General features: G+C 57.1%; 2 protein-coding genes across 3 annotated transcripts in view; both read right to left on the bottom strand.

Moving 5' to 3' along the window:
• Positions 1–3,707: 3,707 nt before the first annotated feature.
• Positions 3,708–10,677, bottom strand: LOC127558304 (uncharacterized). 2 transcript variants are annotated; one of them, XR_007952749.1, is made up of 3 exons: positions 7,003–10,677; positions 5,210–6,138; positions 3,708–4,643 (listed from the first exon to the last, which is right to left on the bottom strand). XR_007952749.1 is itself a non-coding variant. In XM_051991608.1 (3 exons), the coding sequence occupies exons 1-2, from the start codon at positions 7,130–7,132 to the stop codon at positions 6,088–6,090; spliced, it is 729 nt and encodes a 242-aa protein (XP_051847568.1). In that variant the 5' UTR covers positions 7,133–7,227; the 3' UTR covers positions 3,708–4,643; positions 5,210–6,087. The 2 variants fall into 2 exon arrangements, 1 of the variants encoding a protein (XP_051847568.1); XM_051991608.1 differs by having other exon boundaries at positions 5,210–6,686; positions 7,003–7,227.
• A 5,514-nt stretch (positions 10,678–16,191) lies between these two features.
• The window catches only part of XXYLT1 (xyloside xylosyltransferase 1), a 44,376-nt gene continuing 37,894 nt past the window's right edge, over positions 16,192–22,673 (bottom strand). The window contains exon 4 of the mRNA XM_051985509.1: positions 16,192–19,491. Coding sequence (XP_051841469.1) covers positions 19,095–19,491 — 397 coding nt within the window. The 3' untranslated portion in view covers positions 16,192–19,094. The remainder of the gene's footprint in view (positions 19,492–22,673) is intronic.

Raw genomic sequence — 22,673 nt, 5'->3', positions numbered from 1 at the left:
GCATTTGCTGCGACATTTCCTGCTCCTCCTGGCCTTGCTCCTTCTCCCCGCAGCACTGCCATTCCCTCACCTCCACAGGGGCCATCTTTGACGCTCCCCCCTCCCCATGGAGTGACTGGATCATGCAGGATCCACTTCACGGCTCCCTTGGACCCCAGGGTGGGAGCCCAGTTAGAGCCGGAAGGGGCTCAGACTGTCTGGTGCAATCCCAGCATCCTTTGGGCGAGGGACAGGAGCCCAGGCACTGAGCCATGTCCAGCGCTCTCCCGGCCTCCTCTCTGGCCACGTACTGGGACGGCCCCTGGTCCCTCTCATTAACGTGACCAGGACATCTCCTTGGGGGGCCTCTCTGGGGAAGAATTGGCCGGGGGGAAAGTCCCTTTATTGCAGCTGTGTCCCTGGGGCCTGGGTTGTAGTTCTCAGGGAGGGCAGGACATCAGGAGGGGGGCCGGGACCTGCAAGTGAATTGGGTTTGGAGACGGGGGCTGGACAAGGTGTCCGGCCTCATCTTCCCCTCCAGAGCCCTCTGGGTCCAGGGGCCAGATACAGATCCATGCCTGGAGGTGCCCCCTGGGACCCAGAAACCTAATGGCTGTGACTGACAGGGTTCCTGCAGGCCCGGGCTCCGTTGTGCTTGCTCTGGGAAAGGGAACCTCCCTGGAAGCCTCCGTGCCCTTCCCAGCCCTCCTCTGCAATGGTCCAAAGAGAGGGGGGAGAAGAGTGAGCTCGGCTCCCTGAAGGGGCTGGGGTTAGGGCTGCCTGTTCACTGCACGGCCCCTTCCCCAGGCAGGGACCGGAGCAGCCGGGAAGGAGCAGGAGGCTGGACCCCAAGGAGGCAGCCTCAACCCCGTGACCCCGGAGGGGGCTTTGGCCAGGGCTGCAAGTGTGAACCTCGGCCTTCCAGAGGGGGCTTTCCCAGCAGCGCCAGGACCAGGATCCTTGCTAGCAGTCCCGAGGTCCAGAGCGCTGCAATTCCAGAGAGAGGCAGGTGTGTGTGTGTGTGTGTGTGTGTGTGTGTGCATGTGGGTGTGAGGTTGTGTGTGGTGCGTACAATGCATGTATGTGAGCACGTGGGTGCACATGTGTGCAGTGCTTGTGTCGCATGTATACATGTATGTGAGCATGTGGGTGCGTTTGTGTGCAGTGCTTTGCATGTATATATGTATGTGAGCATGTGGGCGCACTGTGTGCAGTGCTTGCGTTGCATGTATACATGTATGTGAGCATGTGGGTGCACGTGTGCAGTGCTTGTGTTGCATGTATGCATGTGAGCATGTGGGTGCACATGTGTGCAGTGCTTGCGTTGCATGTATACATGTATGTGGACACGTGTGTGCGGGGTTTGCATGTTTGTGCTGGGGGCAGCCTTAGGAAGAGAAGAGGATCCTGGCGCCGGTTCTAGAGACGAGGCGCTCCCGGCTCCCCCAGCATTTGGGGAAGAAAAGGATTTCTCCCATGACCTCAGAACCAGAACAACAGTAAGAAACTAACCACCCAGTGGGGGACCAGGAGGCCTAGACTTTGATCTCTACTATTACGGGAGTTAGGGGTTCGCTCCGGGCCAGTGGGAAAAACTTACTTCTAGAAACCTGAAGGATTTTTTTCCTTCCCAGGAGATTCCGAGTCCAGGTTCCTGCTATCAGGCTAGAAGCCAGAATGGATCCCTGGAGGGAAAGTGGGGCTCACAAGGAATTAATTCAAATCAGTCCCAAGCGGCAAGTCCCAGGAGAGAGAAAAAAGGGCAGCAGTTATTTACGGCGAGAGCCAAGGATGGTGGGTGGGCAGCGAGAGCCCCAGTGATCCTTGCAAGGTCAGGGACCATGGGAAGCCGCCCCCAGGGATCCGGTACCAGCATTGTTACCTTGGGCGGCGAATGGGAACCGGCCCCTTGCCCACGCTTTCCCCGGTCCTAGCCAGGCGTCATTCCCCGGCTCAGGGACGGCAAACTCGTGCATCGACTTAGAAACCACATGTGTTCATAGATTTCCTTTGTATCGATCACCCACACGTCCGTGTCGGGGGGGCTACGTTTTATTTTGATCGGGACGTCACGCGGGGACATTGCAGGTTGCATGAGGGTGGAGGCTGCTCAGGGATGCTGGGGGAAACCCTGGGTGGGGGCAAGAGAGTTGGAGCTCGGACTCGGGGAAGCCAACAGTTTGGGGTGCTGAGTCCCAGCCTGCATCTTTTGGGGGCTCTTTTGGGGTAAGGGCTCTTCCACTGGGAAGGTGGGAGGAGGCGCCATCGGAGCTGAACCTCGAAGGCAGAAGGGAGGAAGGTGACTCTTTTTGCATCTTACTGTCGCCCGGAAGTTCCTCAGGGTCCAACTGGCTTCCGGCTGCCTCTCGCCTCTCCAGAGCTCCCTGAACCGTGGACCAGCATCCTCCCAGGCAGCCGGCCGCCGACCAGGGACATCGGACCTTCCTGGGACACAGACCCGTGAGGGGAAGTGGGAACCAGAGGCAAGAGCGCAGGTGATCGAGGACTGCCCTGTCCTAGTCATCCCATCCAAAAGTGCAGGAAGGGCTCAAATCCTTGGCTGCGGCAAAAGCCAAAAGTCAGGAACAGATGCCGAGGATGTGAGTAAATGGAAGACATCAAATAGTATAAGGAGATAAGAGTTAGGAGATTCCTGAGAAGGACGCAGCAGGAAATAATAATTCCACAACCACTAAAAGTAGAGCCCCCAGAGGGAAAAAACAAAACAAGCCAGCAGTCACCAGGATTTTGAGATTACCTGGAAGAAACAGCAAGAAATAAAGACAAAATGATGAGTGAAGTTAAAGCTCTGGAACAAAGAAATGGAAGGACAATAATTTAGAACAGAAACAGAAAACTTGGTAGAAACAAGAGGCTCTTTGAACAACTGCATGAGAAAAAAGGAAATATCAGAACAAAATCAAACAATTGAAAAATAGAAGAAAAATAAGTTATCTTTTATCAAAAAGAGGATGGGGAGGGAGGGAAAAGCTATAAGAGGATATGATAAAGGAAAACCCACAAGCAGTAAAATGGAAGAGCAGAATTAAACAGAAAGCAGAATGTACCAATATGTTTTCTTTTAACAAGAAACACACTTGAAACATAAAGATACACTCAGAGTTAAAGTGAGGGACTGGGAAAAAAAATGTAGGGCTAGCAATAATGATTTTATGAACGGCAACAATGAAAATAGACAAGATTAAGAGACACACAGAAAAAAAAAAAAAGAGATACATAGATGAATTACATTTTCCTTAAAGGCACCACAGATAATGAGATATTAACAATACTTTATACACATATATACATGTGTATGTAATTGCCTAATGGCTTAATCCCTAAGAATTTAAAGGAAAGATTAAGCAAATTATAGTAAGAAATAGCAAAACTATAATAGTGGAAGACCTAAATATATCCCCTTTTAGACCTAAACGAAATCGAACAATGACAAACATGAACAAAAAAGAAGTGAAAGATAAATAGAACTTCAGAAAAAGTTAAACGTGATAGGTCTCTGGCAAATAATGAATAGGTAGAGAAAGAAATATATACCTTTGTCAGCTAGGCACGGTTCTATTTTTAAAAAATTGACCATGTAATAGAGCGTAAAAATCTCATAAACATGTATAGAAAAGCAAAAATATCAAGTAAATTTTTTACTGTTCACAAAGTAATATAATTAAAGTAATAGTCTTTGAAAAAAGGATTCAAACTTAGAAATAAAATAATTTAAATAATTTAATTTAATGAACAAACCACAGAACACTACATAATTTCATCAGTGAAGATGACAGTCATAAGACAAGATAGCAGAACTGTTGGGATGTAGCCAAAGCAAACCTGAGGGGCATATTTACTTTTCTAAACACTCTCATCTTAAAAACAGAGACAGAACAGATCAATGAAATGTACAACTTTTTAAAATGTCAAAAAGCAATAAAATAAAAATACAATCAAACTGTAAAACATATTTGAAAATCAAAGAACTTACTGACAAAACTTGAAAGTAAAACAACAGTAACTGAATGGTTCAATAAAATTATGAACTTAAAAAATCAAATAAACAATGAACATGATTCTTAAGAAACTCAAAATATCAGTATCAAAAATAAAAAAGGGAAAGTTACAACAAATAAAGTGGAAATTTTAGAAACTGTTGTCCAATTATCACCAACAAAACATACATTTTATCCATTTAAATGAAATGAATGTCTGCAATTTATTTTTTAATGTTTTTATTAAAGCCTTTTATTTTTAAAACATATGCCTAAATAATTTTCAACATAAACTTCAATCATTTGCAACAACCCTTGCAATACCTTGTTTTCCAAATCTTTTCACTCCCTCCTGCCCACTCCCCTAGACAGCAAGTAATTCAATATATGTTAAAAATGCACAATTCTTCTATAAATATTTCCACAATTATCGTGCTGCACAAGAAAAGTCAGAACAAAAAGGAAAAAATGAGAAAGAAAACAAAATGCAAACAAACAACAATAAAAAGAATAAAAACACTATGTTGTGAGCCACACTCAGTTCCCACAGTTCTCCCTCTAGGTATAGATGCCTCTCTTCATCACAAGACCATTGGAACTGCCCTGAGTCATCTCGTTGTTGAAGGAGCCAGTCTGTCAGAATTGGTCATCGAATAATTTTAACACCTGCAATTTAAATGAAACTGATGAATGCTTCCAAAAATATAAAACTCTCAGGTTAATAGAACAAGAAATAGATAAATTTAATAAATTAAACATGTCATAAATGAACTCTCAAAGAATCTCTTCGTCCAAACAGGTGGATTTACAGTGAAATAAGTTACCAAACACTCAAAGAAAAAATATTTTCAATATAACAAACAATATGCAAAAAATAGAAAAGAAAGGGTCTCTCCCAAAGTCTACAGTACAAAGTTGATCTTGAGACTTAAATCAGAGAGAGACAAAGCAGAGAAAGAAAACTGTAAATCAGAGGTTTTTAACCTCCTTTGTGTCATGAACAAATTCTTAGTCTGCTAAAGCCTACTAACCTTCTTAGAATGTTTTCCAATTTATAAAAGGAATAGGATTAAATAAATCAATAACAATAGCAAACATTTACATATTGAAATTTTTTAAAAATGAAATAAAATTATATTGAAATAAAGATATTTTTCTCATTCAAATTTATGAACCCCCTCTACCCCCCCCAAGTTTAAAACCCCAAATCTAGACTTAAGGAAAGCACTCACTCGGGTAAGAAACGCCATCCCTGGGAAGGACCAGCAGACTCTGATCCTGGGCGAAGATGGGTGAGGTCAGGTTATAGAAGCTGAGAGGAAGGTGTGTCTCCTGGAAATTAGGGAACTCCCTTCTGCAACATGGAGCCTAGAAGTCATAGCCGCCCCCTGCTGGGAAGTGAGGGAGCCGCCTGAGAGAGATCTGCGGATGAGGGATGACACTGGCCCCCATGGCCAGGCCCCCCCACCCCAGACAGCCCGTCCTGCCCCAGAGCCAGGTCCTGCCATGTTCCCCCACACTCCCCACATTCTCTGTGACCCGGCTGCCCTTTGCCTTTCCAACCCAGAAAAACTGATGCCCCGGATGTTGCCCGAGCCCCATGGGCTTCCCGTCTCTGGCTGCCCCCTGGGCCTGCGCCTCCTTCCCTCCCTCCCCAACTCCCCTTTCTTAGAATCCCTCCAGGGCTGCCTTGTTGGAGCCCCCACTCCCCGCTCCGTCTCTCCGGAAGCATTTTGCATCGCTGATCTGTTTGCTGTTGAATCTCCTCGGTAGAGTGAGAGCGGGTGCCCAGGGGCTGGCAGTGCCCCGGCCAGGCCTTCGGGGGCACTTATTAAGTGGACGGCTACAGGACAGCCCCCATCTCTCTGTGGCGGAGGCTCCGGGGACAGGTGGACGTGGCTGGGAGGTTTCCTTCTGTCCCGGAGGTCTAGATCTCGTTCTGTACCGACTCACTAACTGCCCGAGACCCCGCACATCGGACTTTTCTCTTGTCTTGAGCCCCTTTCTGTCACTGTTACTTGTTTAGGTCTGAAAGGGGATGTGTTGGGCCTTCAGCTATTCTGCTCCTTCTCACTTCATCTGCGTACCTTTGCCTGTGAGTTCTTGGGTGCTAAGCCATGGGGGAGCCTTTCTCCCCTGAGCTGCCCTGGCTGCTTTCGGCCTGTGTATAAAAGTTCTCCGTGAGCTCTGGCCACGTGTGCTTACAAGGGGGCGCGGTGACTTGTGTGAAGAGGGGCGCGCTCCTCAGTTTCCCAGGTCGGGCCCGAGCAAGAGGAGCGAGAAATCCCCTAAAGCGCTCCCAGGCTCTCGGTAGGGGAAGCTTCCTGGAGCAGACGGAACCCCTGCAGGGCCAGCCCCTGCACCCAAATCCACGTGTCAGGCAGGGCTCCTCTAGGCCCCTCAGGGTCCTCCCGCTCTGAAAGGGCGCTCTTAGCCTTGCATCCGGGGCCCTTCGCCCTTCTGGCCATCTTCCAGCCTCCTCCTGCCCTTGCCTGGGTGCACCCGACAGGAGGCAGGCCCTAGGCCCGGTGGTCCAGGTTTTGTCAGCAGCGTGGGGCGTGAGAGAAGACGGGGAGGAAGTCCGCAGTGCCCAACGGCACCGAGGGGCGTCCGTCTCCCGGCCTCTGCCAGGCCGCCCACCAGGAGCCTGCAGTGCCCGGGGCTTGTCCAGGTCACCCCCTCCCTCAGGCAGCACGGAGACCTTCCAGGCTGGGAGGCCGAGGGGGCTGAGTCACTCACTGTCTAGACTGCTATCTCCTGCTCCCATCTCCCCCTCTCAGCTGCCCAGGAGGCATTTCCGGCTTCCTCATGATCTCACCCAGCACCTCTCCCCTCAGTCTCCTGTCCAGGCTCTGAGAGGCAGATAGCCAGCTGGGCCTGCCCCTCTCCAGCCCGGCCCTGCCCCTCCCCGGCCCTGCCTCTCCCCGGCCCTGCCCTGCCCCTCTCCGGCCCGGCCCTGCCCCTCCCCGGCCCAGCCCGGGTCCCCCTCTCCTCCCCCCCCCCCCGCACCAGGGCTCTCACTTACCGGGATAAGTGGGCTCCTGAACAGGGCTCCCGCATCCAGAGTCAGTTCTCCACAGGAGGCCGGCCTCTTGGGTGGCCTCCGGGTCCCCAGAGAGCAAGGAGCGAGAGGGGATTGGCCCGATTTTGCCCATTTCTCCTGGAGCATCATGCAGAGGCTGCAGAGGTGGAGGAAGCGCTGACGTCCACAGGCTGCGGCGATGGGCCGGGGAGGAAGCCCTGCTGGAGGGTCAGGCGGCTCAGGGGGAGACCAGGACAAAATGTGTCGGACCAAGCCAGGAGTTCGGGATCTCAGAGCTGAAAGAAGCCTTCTGCAACTACCGGGCCCAAGTTTGCCACGGTCTGCCTCAGTTGGACCACTTTGGCGCATTCAGGTCCGAGGCGCCCATTACAAGGACATTCGTAAGCTGGAGGGCTTCCAGAGGAAGCAACAGGAAGATAGACTGAGGGAACGGGGACTGTGCCATCTGGAGAAGGGAAGGCTCCGGGTGAATGGCCACTTTGGGCCCTCTGCCTTGTGGGAAGACCATCCTGACCTGGCAGAAGCAGGAGAGCAAGGTGGGCAGAGGAGGCAAAGTGACAGACTTGGGCCCGGTGTCTGCAGAAGCTGTCCATCACGGATGTCCCAAGCGGGGCAGGGTCCCTCCCTCTCACTGAGGGGCTGGCTGATTCCTCGCCAAGGGGGCACCGAGAGCGGGCACCGGGTTTTGCCTCTTTGTGTCCCCAGTGCTTAGCAGTGTGGGCATACAGTAGGTGCCTAATAAATGTTGACTACTTAGTAAAGCAAGACATGTAGGGGCTTGGACCCAAAGGCCTAAGACGCCTTACTGGCCTTGGGTCCAAGAAACGATGGCCGCCGGTCTTCAGATCACAGGCAGAGAGCAAAGTCCTGAGCGGGCCTGGCCCTTCCCAGCCCCAAAGGGGAGGGCACCCAGGGCACTCATGGCGGGAACACGGCAGGCAGGGGGCACCGTGTCCCAAGGGAGTCCAGGGATCTCCCAGGATCACTTTCAGGTGAGGACCTGGGGTCAAATCAAAAGAACATGATGGGGGTGGCCGCCAGGGCCAGACTGGGCCCCCATGAGCTCAGAGCTTCGGCGGTACCGTGCCGCAGGGGACCGGCCCCCCCAGAGACGGGACCTTGTCCCTGCAGAACTATAAAAGTCCTCTCGACTTGCAGGAAGTGATGCTGAGTGAAGTGAGCAGGACCAGGAGATCACGTCCACGGCAACAACAAGATTATGCGCAGGTCCCTTCTGATGGACGGGGGGCTCTTTGGTGATTCAGGCCAGTTCCAGGATCTTGAGATGGAGAGAGCGCCTGACCCCGGGAGGCCCGTGGGAACCGAGGCTGCATCACAGCCCGGCATTCTCACTCTTTCTGCTGTTTGTTTGGTTGCTTTTTTTCTTTCCTATTTTTTTCCCTTTTTGATGTGATTTTGTTTGTTTGTTTGTTTGTTTTGCAGTGTGATAAATGTGGAAATGAGTGGAGAAGAATAAATTGGATTACTGGGCTGGGGCTGGGGGGAAAGGAGGGAAAAAATTGGAAAAAAGGTTTTGCAAGAGGGATGCTGAAAACTATCTCTGCATGGATTTTGAAACTAAAAGGCTATTATTAAAAACATTCCCTCTCCCAAGCAGACCCCCGAGGAGACAACGAGCATCCCACGTCTGCTGCCGCTGGCACTGGTTCCTGCTGGCCCATGTGGCCGCAGCACAAGCCTCCGGCGGGCACTGCCCACTCCTGGCACTGCCCTCGCCACTGCAGGGAGACCGAAGCCGGCAAGCCCAGACCTGGGGAAAGGCCGCCAGCTCCTCTCAGCTAACAAAGCCAGGAAGTTTTCTGGGCCCATCTCTCTGTGGATTTAGGGACACTCCCTAGAACGCTCCCAAGATGCTCTGACTTGGCACATGAGCTCTGGAGGACAAAGGTGAGCCGAGGAGCCGAGGAGCCGAGGTCAGGGTCCTCCACCCACCTCCCAACTTTCCTGTCCTAATTACGCACCTCTCGGGGGCACTGCTGGGCTTTGGTTTTGGCCAGCGAGAACACCCCGCCTCCCTGCAAGTTCATTCAAGAATGTCCCCAGGAACCAAAGTCAAGCTCACTGGCCTGCAGAGGTGACTAGTGGCTCCGTGGAGAGTACATGAGGCAAGGAGTCACAAAGATCTCAGTTCAAGTTTAGCCTCAGTTTCCTTATCTGTGAAATGGGAGTAGTAACAGTCTACACCTCAGTTTCCTTATCTGTAAAATGGGAGTAATAACAGCGCCTGCCCCCCACTTGTTGTGAAGCTCAAATGGGATGTCTGTAAAGGGCTTAGCACAGCCCCTGGAACACAGTAAGTGATATATAAATGCTATTCCTCCGCCTACAGTTGGTGCGTTTGCTCTTCTCCGGGTCTGCAGCGCCCTCCCCCCCTTCCAAGAGCCTTCGGGACCCCTGCTGGCCCTTTCAGGCCCCCGCCCGCTGCCACCAGCTTTTACTCTTCTGTCCTTATGGGGGGCGGGGTCAGATGCTGCCAGGCGAGTCATTTTGGGATCTGCCTCGTTCAGTCGGGGCAAGAAGCCAGGGAAGACGGGGCAGCCCCTCCCCACCCGGGTGCCGTTCCTCCGGCCCATCCCTCCACGCAGGGACCTACCCGTCCTTGCACCTCCTCCCCCTGCCTGAAACGAGGCTCCCTCTTTGCAGCCCCCTTGCCTGGGGCTTGTAATTAGCCTTTATTCCCCTGATCCCATTTCTGAGCACTTTGTTCTTATTAATAAACAATTAAAGTCTGGGAACAAGAGCCGGAGGCCCGGCCCGCGAGGGAGCGAGGAGCACGGTGCCCTCTCCACGGGCTCAGGGGCCGTCCCTGACCACCTCGGGCCGGCCCCGAGCCTTCCTCCTGTCCGGCAGCAGCCGCTGAAACTCGGCTCCCCGTGGGAGGCTTCCAGGACCCAGTCCGGGACAGAACTAACCCTTTAGCCGCCCAGCACCGGATGTGGGTCGGGTGGATCCCGGGACCTCGGCCAGGAGATGGCCCAGAGCTGAGCCCAGGCCCCGCCGGAGGCCGGAGGCTTGTGAATAAGTCACACACAAGGGGAGGGAGGAGAAACGATGCTCCGCCTGCACTGAGCCCTTCCTGTCGGCCAGACCTGCCTGGGAGGGAGCCCGGGAACCACGGCCCAGGGCAGGCCACAAGGGACCTCGGCGAGAGCCGCCACCGCCTTCCCCGCCAAGCCCAGCCCGCCGATGAGCCCGAAGCGGCTCCCGAGTCCGAGGCTCCCCATCCCACCCGGGAGGCCACCTCTCTGTCCGGGTGAAGGCTCCGCCTCGGCTCCAGACCCGGAGCCCTGGAATGCTAGAGGCTCTTTAGGGAGCTGATGCTTTTCTCTCCCGGGACCCCAGAACCTTGCGTGTCTGACAGAAATGCCACCGGGAGGTCACAAGCTCCCCTTACAAGCACCGGGCTCTCGGGGAGTGACAGAAAAACGGTTTCACTTACAAGTTCTGAAGGCCCTTCCCAAACCCCCTCTTACAAGTAATGTCTCAGGCCTGAGTAACCCTTCCCCCTATTTGTAAACTCCCTCCTCAGCTCCACGTTGGCCACTTTCGGTCACTGCTTATTCTCCCCAGCCCTGGGGAGGGACAACTCCTGTCTGGCCCGCGGGAGAACATCCCACTGCGAGCTCCCCCGGGAGCGCCCCCCCCCCCGGCCCTGCCCCCTGAAGCACCTGCAGAGGAAGGGAGGAGCAGCCGCCCCCGCCCCCGACACTCCCCGCGCTAAGGAGAGACCCGCTCCTAAGGACAAGCAGGGAGTCACCGCCGTCACTAAGCAAGCTCTGGGGGGAGCAGCGCCCTCTGGGAGGGTCACCCCGGGAAGCAGGCCGGCCGCAAGCCCGCAGCCCACCGGGGGGACGATGGGCCCAACGGGGGCAGGAGTCACGCTCGGCCTCTCCTGAACCTTAAACCGAGAGCGCGGCAGACCCACAGAACCGGGACACGGGCCGAGGCCGGGGCGGTGAGGACCATGGGGGAAAGCTCCACCCGAACCTCTTCCAGTGGAAATCCCTCGTCCCCTTGGGGAGCAGAGGGCTCCTTCACTGTGCAGGAGAGAGCAGGAGGAAGCCCAGGAACTTCACACCGGACGCTCCGACTTCTCCGAGACTTTGTGAGCCCTTGTTGGGGGGGCACCTCATCCCTGGAAGAGCCCGAGCCGCCCCAACAGCCTCTGGTCTCCCCTCTCTCCTCATTCTCTCCCTTTAGCCCCAAAGCCCCCCAGGGCTCAGGACCAGGGCATCTTGTGCCCCAGGACTCAGAGAGGGACCTTAGCACTGTCCCCCCAGGAAGAGGAGACTGGGGCCAGGGAGGGCCAGTGAACCTGGAGGTCCTGACTCCACATGAGTCTCCAACCTGCTCACTAGGTCGCCATGAACAGCCACCATCCCCCCCAAGCACACGCCTGTTCATGCTGCCGGAAGGACCTCAGACCCCTCCGGGACCCATCTTACAGGTAAAGCTGCCTCGTAACATGGCTCCGGGCTCAAAAGCGCCTGTCTCCCTGGACATTCCAAGGGCTCTGACCTTCACGGCTTCCCCAGGTTTGGGAGGTACTGGGGGGGACGGGGCTGGCTGGGCGCTAAAATTAACTAAACAATCAACAAGCATTTATGAAGCACCTACTATGTGTCAAGCACTACTATGTGCCAGGTGCTTGGGATGTAGGAGCAGGAAATGAACTCTCCCCGCAGGAGCTTCCACTCCGAGAGAGAAATCTCTTACGCAAACCCGAGAAGTCGGGATGTCGGAGCTGTCTCTGGGGGATGGGCGGCCCCCCGGCCTGAGAGACCCCCGCTTCCGGGCTAAATGGCGAGAGCCAAGGGGCGCCCGGCCTGTCTCTGCATCCCGGCACTTGGGCCGCCCAGCGCACGTAGGGGCTTAATAAGTGCTCGCTGCCCGACTTCCCAACACAAAGGCGTGAAATCGGAGCCAGGAGAGAGCCGTTATTAAGTGCCCACTGTGTGCGCGGCACAAGCTCGGATCCCGCCCGAGCTCCTGAGTCACAGCCGAGCGGGGGGTGAGCCCGACCTCTCCCGTGGGGACGGCCCGGCCCCCCACCTCCCTCCCTCCCTCCCGGCCGCTCCCCCTCGCGGACTCACCTGCGGGCGGGCGCTCACCTCCTCCGGGGCGGGGCCGGGCCTGGCCGGGCGGGCGAGGAGTTGGTTGTGAGGGAGAGTGGGAGGTGAGAGCTGGGGCCTAAAGAAGCCTCAGCCTCAGCAATCACCTGCTGCCACGCCCCCTCACACGGCGGGGCTTCCTCCCGGCGGCCGGAGCTGGGGCCGCGTCGCCGTCTGGGGTCTTGCACATAATGGCAGGGATAGGCTGAAGCTGCAAGGACCATCAAGCCGCTCACAATGCCATAAGGGAGCAAGCGCCAAGGGGCTCCTCGGGCCGGGCCCGCAGCGGGGGCGTCGTCTCTCCGGGGGGCCCCAGCCCCTCTCCGGCCTCGGCTTCCTCGTCTGACGCGCGGGCGCTGAAGGACCGGAGGGCCCGGGCTCGTCCGCCTAAAAAGGAACGCGCCAGAGCGCTCACCGTCAGAAAAGGGCATTCTATCCAGTCCCAGGCCCCCCAACCCCGAGGGCAGAAAGGGGCCGCAGCGGGCCCATCGCTGGGGACACCGGCCACGCTGGGAAGCCGGGCCCGGGAGGCGGCTTGTGCTCCCGGGAGGATGATGGAGGCGCCCAAGTCCTGGGGGAGGCAGGGGGGGGACCCGGGGCAGACGCGGCCACAAAAGGGACGCCCCCGAGCAGCTAAACGTGCTACTGGCCGAGGCTCCGAAGGAGACGGAAACGCGCCGCTGTGCCGAGGCGGGGCCCATGGGTGCCGGACACCGGGCGCTGCCAGGTTTGGCCGAGGTGGGACCGCGCTCGGAGGTTTCCCCTCTTCTCCTTTGTTACGGGGCCGCTCACTGGTTAAGGAAGAGCAAGGGGATGGATAAAGCAAAAGGAATGAGCACCTAGGGCCAGCCCCGCTGAACAGAAAGGGATGAATCAAAGCGGAAGGGAAGGCCCAAAGCTGCAGCTCTCCAGCTGCTCCCCATCCCGGCCCTGGAGGGGGGCGCCCCCGGGACGCAGGAGCAGCAGGAAGTCCCTCAGGGCTCCGGGGGCTTGGCCCTGGCTGCAGACCCAGGTCAGGACAGAGCATCCCAGGCCCCCTTCCCCTTAGTCCTGTCCCACAATGGCCACTTCTCCCCGTCACTTCTGCACCTGCCCGCACTCCATGAACACAGATTCCCAGCAGCTTTTTAACTTTTGGTCCAATAGGCAGACTGGGAGGGTGAGGGGCAGAGCACCCTGCTCGGCTGCCTTCTCACAGGTGGCAAAAGGGTGCCGCAGGACGCGGCTCTGGGTGACCGGGCTGGCTCTCCGACCGCGGCTCTGGGTGACCGGGCTGGCTCTCCGTCCGCGGCTCTGGGTGACCGGGCTGGCTCTCCGTCCGTGGCTCTGGGTGACCGGGCTGGCTCTCCGTCCGCGGCTCTGGGTGACCGGGCTGGCTCTCCGACCGCGGCTCTGGGTGACCGGGCTGGCTCTCTGGCCTCCTAGATCTCCTACTGCAGCTCTGGGTGACCGGGCTGGCTCTCCGACTGCGGCTCTGGGTGACCAGGCTGGCTCTCTGGCCTCCTGGACCTCCTACCACAGCTCTGGGTGACCGGGCTGGCTCTCCGTCCGCGGCTCTGGGTGACCGGGCTGGCTCTCCGCCCGCGGCTCTGGGTGACCGGGCTGGCTCTCTGGCCTCCTGGATCTCTGACTTCCATTTCTCACGGCAGGGTATTCTGGGGTTCTTGCATGTGGCGTCTTTCCCTCTCTCAGTTTTCAGACCAAGCAGGTCCCAGTGCTAGGGAACCCCAGCAGTCCTTGGGAGGATGGAAGTCCAGGAGAAAGGCTCCAGGGGAAAAGCTCCCCGCCCGGTTCCCCACTGCAGCGCCGTCTCTCACCAAAGCTAAGGTCCGGGGCGGCCCTGGGCAGGAACACGGCCACAGCTCCTCCGAGGAGGCCGGGGCCGCCCAAAGTCCCAGTTGCCGGTGGAACTGGGAAGCCATTTAAGAGAGAGGGGCCAGCTGTGGCTCAGACAACCCAAAGGACCCGGCCCTTGAGGCGTCCGGCCCTTGAGGCGTCCGGCCTCTGCGCAGCTCCCATGTTCTCTGAACTCCTGGCCCTCAGGCTGTGCTGAAGAGCCACAAGGAGCCTGAGAAGGCTCCCAACGGCTTCCTCGGGGACTTACTTTTCCTTTTTCTGCTGTCATCATCCAAGAACCTTCTCCCCTTGGGGTGTAGACGCTCCAGTCCAACCTGACAGGAAGGGCAGGACCCGGACAGGGAATCCCCCCAGGCAAAGCCTGGAGACAAAGGGGGTGAGCTACAGTGAGAGGAGCCGGGACAGAGGGAGTCAGGGAGCCGGAGGGAGCTCGGCTGTTTTCCCAGAACTCCCTGGTGATGGACTGGTCTGCGTTGGACTGAATGGCCCCAGGATCCTAGTGGAGGCAGCGAGGGTCAAGTGGGATCAGTGCGGGTTCATTCCCCTCCAGCCAGGGAAGATGCCACAGGAGGAAGGAGGCACCGGGCTGGGCAAGGCCCAGGGAGAGTCCAGAGCCCATCGAGGCTCACATTTCTGCTCCCCCATGCGCACATAAGATTTTTTTTGCCATGGGTCTCCGAGCCCGCCCTGCAGTCTGGGAAGCAGGAGCTGTCCAGCAGCTGAAGCTTGAGCTCTAAGGCTCCTTGTACTTGATGGGAGGGTCTTTGCACCCAGCAGACGCCTCCTAGTCTGCTCCTGGAGCTGCTCGAAGTGGAGGGTGTGAGTCTCCTGTGTGGTCCTAGGAGAGTCACTGAGTTTCCGTCCTCCCGGGAGTGCTCCAAGGCTCCCGAAGCACCGGCCTGTGGGCAGAGGCCACATGGCCCACGGCCGAGGAGGTCAAGGCTAGTCTGATTCCTTCCACCCTGTCCCTCAGCAAACATTCATGGGGCCCAGCTCTGCGCCAGGCGCTGCCGCACTGAGCACACCGAGCATGGGTCCTGCCCCCAGGAGCTCACGGTCTAGTGGGAGAAGCAAGGGATGCAGAGATCCACCAGGAGGGGATGGCAGGCGGTCAGAGAAGATTCACAGCTGGGGGGCCTAGCGGTTGGCAATGGTGGGGGTACCCAAGCTGGATCCCAGGAGGGCTGAAAAGGGGGTGTCTTAGGCCCAGAGAACAGTGCAGACCACAGAACGTGGAGGGAGCTCCTGGACACAGAGAATGGAGAGCTGGGAAGGAGCCAAGGCAAGGGGCTGTGAATGCCCAAGAGGAGGGTCTGCACCGGGTGGCGATCCGGGGGGATTTCACTGCAGGGAGGCAGACGGGAGCAGAGCACGGCGTCTGTTGGGTGTCAGGTAAATTTGCAGCAGGTAGAACGGCAGGGAGGCCGCGGCCCTGAACGCAGATGTAACAGCTGGCTGAGTGGCCCAGAGGGGAGCGAGCCGAGCCTGGAGCCGGAAAGACCCGAGTTCAAAACCAGCCTCAGATACTGGGGGAGTCGCTTAGCGCTGTTTGCCTCAGTTCTGTCGTCCATAAAATGAGCTAAAGAGAAGGAAATGGAGAACTTCTCCAGTCTTTTTGCCAAGAAAACCCCAAATGGGTCACAGGTAAGACATGAAAGAGACAGGTAAACATTTATCTTCTCTCTCTCTCTAGCCATCCATCCATCCATCCACCTTTCTCTCTAAACATCCAGCTATCCAGTTGTCTACTATCTCTCTCTCCATCCATCTATCCTCTATCATCTTTCTCTCCATCTACCTCTCCACCCATCTCTAATTCTCCATTTATCTCTCTCTCCATCCATTCATCCCTTCTCTCCGTCTCTCTCCATCCATCTCTAATTCTCCATTTATTTCCCTCTCTATCCATCTACCTATTATCTTTCTATTTACTTCTCCTTTTACCTCCCCCTTCCCTCTCTCTGTTTCTCTCTCGCTCTCATTTACTTACCTGACACATGTTTCATGCAGAACGTGAGGTCATGAAAGGCAAGAACCATTTCCTTTTTGCCTTCCCACCCACCCCCGTCCACAGCAGAGTAATTTCTTAAGCACATAATAGGCGCTTAATAAATATTTGTTGAATTGAATGTTTAACTTTAAAATTTTTTGAGATTTATTGAAAAAACATGCAAAACTCTAATAACAGTAATAATAAGCATTTATTAAGCACCTACCATATGGCAGACACTGTAGGACACAGTTCACAAATAGCATCTCATTTGATCCCCACAAAAATTTGCAAAGTAGATGGTGTGATTATTCCCATTTTACAGTTGAAGAAGCTGAGGCAAACAGACGTCACTTGCCCGAGATCACACGGCCAGGAAGTGTCTGAGGCTCAGGTCTTGAACTCAAGTCATTCTGAATCCTGGCTGCCTCCGGGTGTGTGTGTGTGTGTGTGTGTGTGTGTGTGTGTGTGTGTGTGTGTACTCGTGCACATGGCATGCCATATGTATACACACGCACACAGAAACACAAACCCATGCCCGGGCTTCTTGGTAAACTGGGGGTGAGGGAGGAGGAAGGACACCTGGAGAGTCTGCCAGCCCCACAGGGGCTTCCTGCTCCCCACAAGAGATGAGGATGGCTACTGCCCAGAGCCTCCTGCCCTCCCAGACCCCCTTAGGCCCTGCAGCCAGGCGGGCAGGCTTCTGGGAGCCCCGGCTGAGGGCAGAACATGCCCGGTGCAGGTCCAAGCTCTGCTCCCGAGGGGCACAGGCCCTTTCAGGCTTTCCCGGTGACCCAAAGAACGAGGGGAGATGTCCCTCACCCCCACTCACCACACTTCCACTGCCTGCAACCCCAAGGTAGGCCAATTCCCGTGGGCACTGCAGAGGCCGTTTGCCCATCCGCTGCCCTTTTCTCTTGGCGGGGCGGGGGCCAGGCTCACTCTGCAGACAGGAGGCTCCCGGGAGGCCGCCCGAAGGAGTAACGGGGACAACGGACAATAGGAGGGGGGGCGCCATGCCGAGGCCCTTCCGGTGGGGACAGCCTGGGCGTCCCAGGGAGGAGAGAGGTGGGGGGTCTCCCCGGGCCAGCAGATCCAGCTTGACGGAGCGCCGCCAGGGCCACGGAGGCAGCCACGCCAGCAAGGAGGGGGAGGAGGGATGTGGCCGTTTCTTTACCAGAAGGAACCGTCTGTCTCCTTACATGGCCGAGCCCCCTTAGGTTAACGCAGAGCGCTGCCTGGGGACGAGTGACTGGCAGCCAGCGGGTCCATGCAGAGATTAAAAGCAGCTTGTTTTGGCCACACCGCAGCCGTCTGTGATGAAGGCCGTGAGGGCGGGGATGCTGCCATTCAGCCTGGGCCCCTCAGCCAACGGGTTTCCAGGGGAGCCCGAGCCTGGCTCGCCAAATGCAAACAGGCGGTGGCTGTTGCTTCTCTGGGAAACCAACATGGGGCGAAGGGGAGGCTCCTCCACGGATGGGCGAGCATCCCGACTCGATGCTGCAGCCAACGGCTTCCTTCCCATTCTGGGAGCAGACTCCTCGGGCTGTCCCTCGGCATCGGGCCCGTCCCTCGGCATCGGGGCCTGGGGCCCTTCCCTCAGCATCAGGCCCTTCCCTCAGCATCGGGCCTGTCCCTCGGCATCGGGGCCTGGGGCCCTTCCCTCAGCATCGGGCCCTTCCCTCAGCATCGGGCCTGTCCCTCGGCATCGGGGCCTGGGGCTCTTCCCTCAGCATCGGGCCTGTCCCTCGGCATCGGGCTCATCTCTCGCCATCGGGGCCCGTCCCTCGGCATCGGGCCCGTCCCTCGGCATCGGGCTCGTCCCTCGGCATCGGGCCCGTCCCTCGGCATCGGGCCCGTCCCTCGGCATCAGGCCCGTCCCTCAGAATCGGGCTCGTCCCTCGACATCGGGGCCTGGGGCCCGTCCCTCGGCATGGCGGCCCGCGACGGCCCCATGAAGGCTGAGGGCTGTGGCTTCCCACATCCCAACACAATCAATGGAGGAGGACAGATTCTTTCCAGTGAATTTATTTAGCTCTGTCCCGGAGCCCTCGGCGCACATTAGAGACGGCCCTGGCGGCGTGCTTTGGGCAAACCTACGCGCCAGCACAAAGGGAGGGCTCTCGGCACGTCCTAGGGCTCTGATGATGCCCTCGAGCTCTCCACGATGGACAAGTCCGTGCGTCCCCTCTGAAGGTGAGGGCAGAGATGGGCACTGACCTCCGGGGCGGGGCGGCTACTTACAAGGTCTGCAGACGAGCCATCTGACCAAGCTGGGCCCAGTCGGGAAGGGCACGGTCCCCATCTCGGCGGTCTCCTGCGTGAGCTCCGCTCCCCGCTGTCTTTGGCTCAGCCCCTGAGAAACCGCCTCCCTCAGCCGACCTTCAGAGCCAAAGGCCGGGCCGGGATGCTGAGCCACAGGGTGCAATAATGCCAGGTGGACCGGCTTTTCCCAAGGGGAGAACCCAGTCCTCCTCGTCTGCAGGGCAGGAGTGTTCACAGCCACAGTACAGTGAATAATGACCACGATCGGGAGCCGGCGGCCCTCGCAGGCCCAAGCTCGAAGTGGACACAGGGAGGCTCCGGGGCTCCCCGCTCCTCTGAGCGAGCCAGGGTACACGAGCCGCCCCCATCAACATGCGGTGGGACCTCCAAGCACAGAGCCAGCCTGCCCCGGCCCCGGCACCCCTGGGACGCGGCAACACTCGGGTGCCCGCCAAGATGGCAGCCCCTGATTGCTAGGGCGGTCTGTGTGTGGTCTGAGCAAGGATGACATTTGGGAGCACTGATGTGACACGGTCTGGCTCGGGGAGGATGGCCAACAAGAAACCTTCCGGGTGTTTCTTCTCCTCTTGCCCCTCCCTCCCAGGCAGCGCCGCTCTCCAGCCAGCCAGGTGACCGTCCCTCATCCCCGCTCTCCGGCCAGCCGGACGACCGTCCCTCATCCCTGCCAAGACAATCATCCTCTGCTTCTCCTTCCTCCCCGTCACCCGAGGGCACCGGTGGTGAACCACGGCTGGCCACACGGGGAGAACCCGAGGGAGAACCTGGGGGGCGGGAAGGCCTCGGTCGCTCCCAGGCACCCTGGGCCCGGCTCAGTCCTCCGGGATGGGCGTGTTGCAGTTCCCGTGGTAGATGCGGACGTGGCCCTCGCAGCGGAAGTAGGCGTCGAAGACCTCGCCGTAGCCGTGGTCCCTCCACCAGGTGCACAGCTGCCGGTTCCAGGTGCAGTCCAGCACATGGAAGAGCTCGGGGTACTCCATGCCCACCACGGTGAAGAAGTCCTGGTCGCCCAGGTGGCCCTGGAAGCGGTACTTCTCGGTGAGCTGCTGCAGGGCGGCCGGCTCCAGCAGCCGATGGTAGAGCGCCGACTGACGCATGGCCTCCAGGTTCAGGAGCATCACGCCGCTGTTGAAGCCGGGGAGTCCGTGGGGAGGAGGGTCCCCGACTCTGGTCTGCGGGTTCTCGCGGCGGAACTGCCAAAAGGTGTGCCTGGGAGGAGGAAGAGGAGCCGTTAGCGAAACTCGGGGCCCAGCAGGCTTCGGAACGGGGCGCCAGTCACAAGGCCTGGGAGTCGGGGGGAGCGGGGAGCCCAGGCTGGTCCCTGGGGGACAGGGAGGCGACAAGCAGCCAGCGAGAGGGGGTTCTGGAGAGTGCCCCATCACGGGCAGAAAGCCCAGGCCCAGAGCCAGGAGTAAGGCATCCTGCCCGGGAGGCCCAGCCAGAGCCCCTTAGTGAGGGGTGTCTAAAGTAATCTGCAGGGACCCCGACAGCCTGGGGACCCCGGGGGCACCCGCGGCAGCAGGAGGAACGTGTGGACTCCCGGGCCGGTGCAGTCCCTCCTCCCCGGCAGACTCTGCTCCGCCAGGAAACATCTGGGGCCCAGCATTTCCCAGCATTGAGATGCTCAGGATGGGCAGGATGCAGAGGCCAGGGCCTTCCCGGGCAGGCTCAGCCCTGCATGGAGGGGGGCTCTCGCTCTGCCTCTCTGGGTCTGTCTTTTTCTCCGTCTTTCCCTCTGTCCCTCTCCCTTTTCCCCCTCCTTCCCCTTCCCCCTTTTCTCCCCTCTCTCTTTCTGTCTCTCTCTCTCTCCTTCCCCCTTTCTCTTCTCCCTTCCCCCCTCCCTCTCTCTTCCTTCCCCTTCCCTCTCCTGCTCTCCCTTTCTCCATCTCTCTCCCTGTCTCTCTCTCTCTCTTTCCCCTTCTTCCCCTTCCCTTTTCCTCCTCTCCCTTTCTATTTATTCTATTTCTATTATTCCCTGAATAACAAAGTCATTGGGAAAAACACAGGGGACATCAAGGGACATAATGGAGGGAACCGGGACAGGAAAGGGGGCTCCCCGACCCGAGAGTCTACAACGGGAAAGCTGTTGTCAAAACATAAAGAGGAGAAAGAGGAGGGAGAAAAAGGAGGAGGAAAAGGAGGAAAGGAAGAAGAGGAGAAGAGGAAGAGGAGGAAAAGGAGGAAAGGGAAGAGGAGAAGAGAAGGAAGAAAAGAGAAGGAAGATGAGGAGGAGAAGAGAGGAGGAGGAGGAGGAAGAAGAAGAGTAGAAAGAAAAGGAGGAAGAGGAGGAGGAGCACAGCAAGTGGCTCTCCCAGCCTGATCGCCAGGAGTCATGGGGGCTCACGCCCACCCTGTGACCCCTCTCCTGTAGGGGTGGGAAGCTCTGCTCCCCTTGGGGCTGGCGTTGCGGGCACTCCCGAGGTTTCACCCGTGACCTCCCTCACAAGCGCTTTAATTTCCCTCCGGACTCGCCCGCGTGGCAGATTCTGCCGAGGATGCATCTGCCCCCATGGCCCGCGAGCACAAGCTGCAGGAGGACGGCGGCCCCAGGGAGGCAGAGACGTCCCTGAATCTGGGGTCAGCGCACAGGGAAAGGCCGGGGGTCTGCCCTCCCAGGAGCCAGAGGCGCCCCCTACCAGGCAGCCTGCGGTCAGGGGCCAGAGCCCTGCAAAGGTCCCCAGCAGACGTGGGAGCGTCACCGCGCCCAGGACGCCCGTGGGGGGATCTCGCCAGGAGCCCCGCGTGGCTCTCCGAGGCCGGCCCCGGGGCCCCAGGGCTGGGGGAGCGCTTCTGCCCGGCCGGACCGCTCAGCATTCACGGTTCTGGGAGGAAGGGGCGCTTGGGGCGGAATCCCCCTTCCCGTGTTCTCCCGGCCCATCTCGCCGCTGCCGTTCCCAGGAGGGCAGATGGAGGCACGGGTTCGCCCGGCCGGGCCCGGGCCCATTTCTCCCGAGGCTCGTCTTTCACCAGGAGCGTTACCGTTGAAACGACGCGATAAGACAAAGCAGCTTCTGGGGAACAGATGCAGCATCAAGGAGTCGGGTCATTTAAATGGATCCTAAATTAAATGGTCAAAGGATATGAACAGACAATTTTCAGATAATGAAATTGAAACGATTTCCACTCACATGAAAGAGTGTTCCAATTGATCAGAGAAATGCAAATTAAGACAACTCTGAGATACCACTACACACCTGTCAGACTGGCTACAGTGACAGGAAAAAATAATGATGAATATTGGAGGGGATGCAGGAAAACGGGGACACTGATACATTGTTGGTGGAGTTGTGAACACATCCAGCCATTCTGAGAAAAATCTGGAACTGTGCTCAAAAAGTTATCAAACTGTGCATCCCCTTTGATCCAGCAGTGTTTCTACTGGGCTTATACCCCAAAGAGATACTAAAAAAGGGAAAGGGACCTGTATGTGCCAAAATGTTTGTGGCAGCCCTGTAGTGGCTAGAAGCTGGGAAATGAATGGATGCCCATCAATTGGAGAATAGCTGGGTAAATTGTGGTATATGAATGTTATGGAATATTATTGCTCTGTAAGGAATGACCAGCAGGATGAATACAGAGAGGCTTGGAGAGACCTACATGGACTGATGCTAAGTGAGATGAGCAGAACCAGGAGATCATTATACACTTTGACAACGATATTGTATGAGGACATATTTTGATGGAAGGGGATTTCTTTGACAAAGAGACCTGAGTTTCAATTGATAAATGACAGACAGAAGCAGCTACACCCAAAGAAAGAACACTGGGAAACGAATGTGAACTATCTGCATTTTTGTTTTTCTTCCCGGGTTATTTCTACCTTCTGAATCCAATTCTCCCTGTGCAACAAGAGAACTGTTCGGTTCTGCAAACATAGATTGTATCTAGGATATACTGCAACATATCCAACATATAAAGGACTGCTTGCCATCTAGGGGAGGGGGTGGAGGGAGGGAGGGGAAAAATCGGAACAGAAGCGAGTGCAAGGGATAATGTTGTAAAAAATTACCCTGGCATGGGTTCTGTCAATATAAAGTTATTATTAAATTAAACTAAATATTTAAAAATAAAAATAAATAAATAAATAAATGGATCCTAATTGAGGGAAGGCCCCCTCCCCCATCCCGGTGAGCTGCCCCCAATCCCTCAGTGCTGGGTGGCCAGGAAAGACCAGGCGGAAGACATCCCCACTGTAACCGTAGCAGCGGCGAACCCCCACGGGCCTGAGGAGGTAACGGTCGTTCTGCCCACTCCCTCGCTGATGTCTCACTGAGCCGGCCCTCAGGACCTGGGGCACACACTGGCGACTGTACCCGCCCCCGAGGGCTGGCACTGCTGCACACCCCTGACTGGGAGCTCTCTGCCCTCCTGAGCCCCCCTCCCCGCCAGCC

Source organism: Antechinus flavipes, chromosome 3 (assembly GCF_016432865.1).
Source record: "Antechinus flavipes isolate AdamAnt ecotype Samford, QLD, Australia chromosome 3, AdamAnt_v2, whole genome shotgun sequence".
NCBI lineage: Eukaryota > Metazoa > Chordata > Mammalia > Dasyuromorphia > Dasyuridae > Antechinus > Antechinus flavipes.
This window is presented reverse-complemented; position numbering and strand designations above follow the sequence as displayed.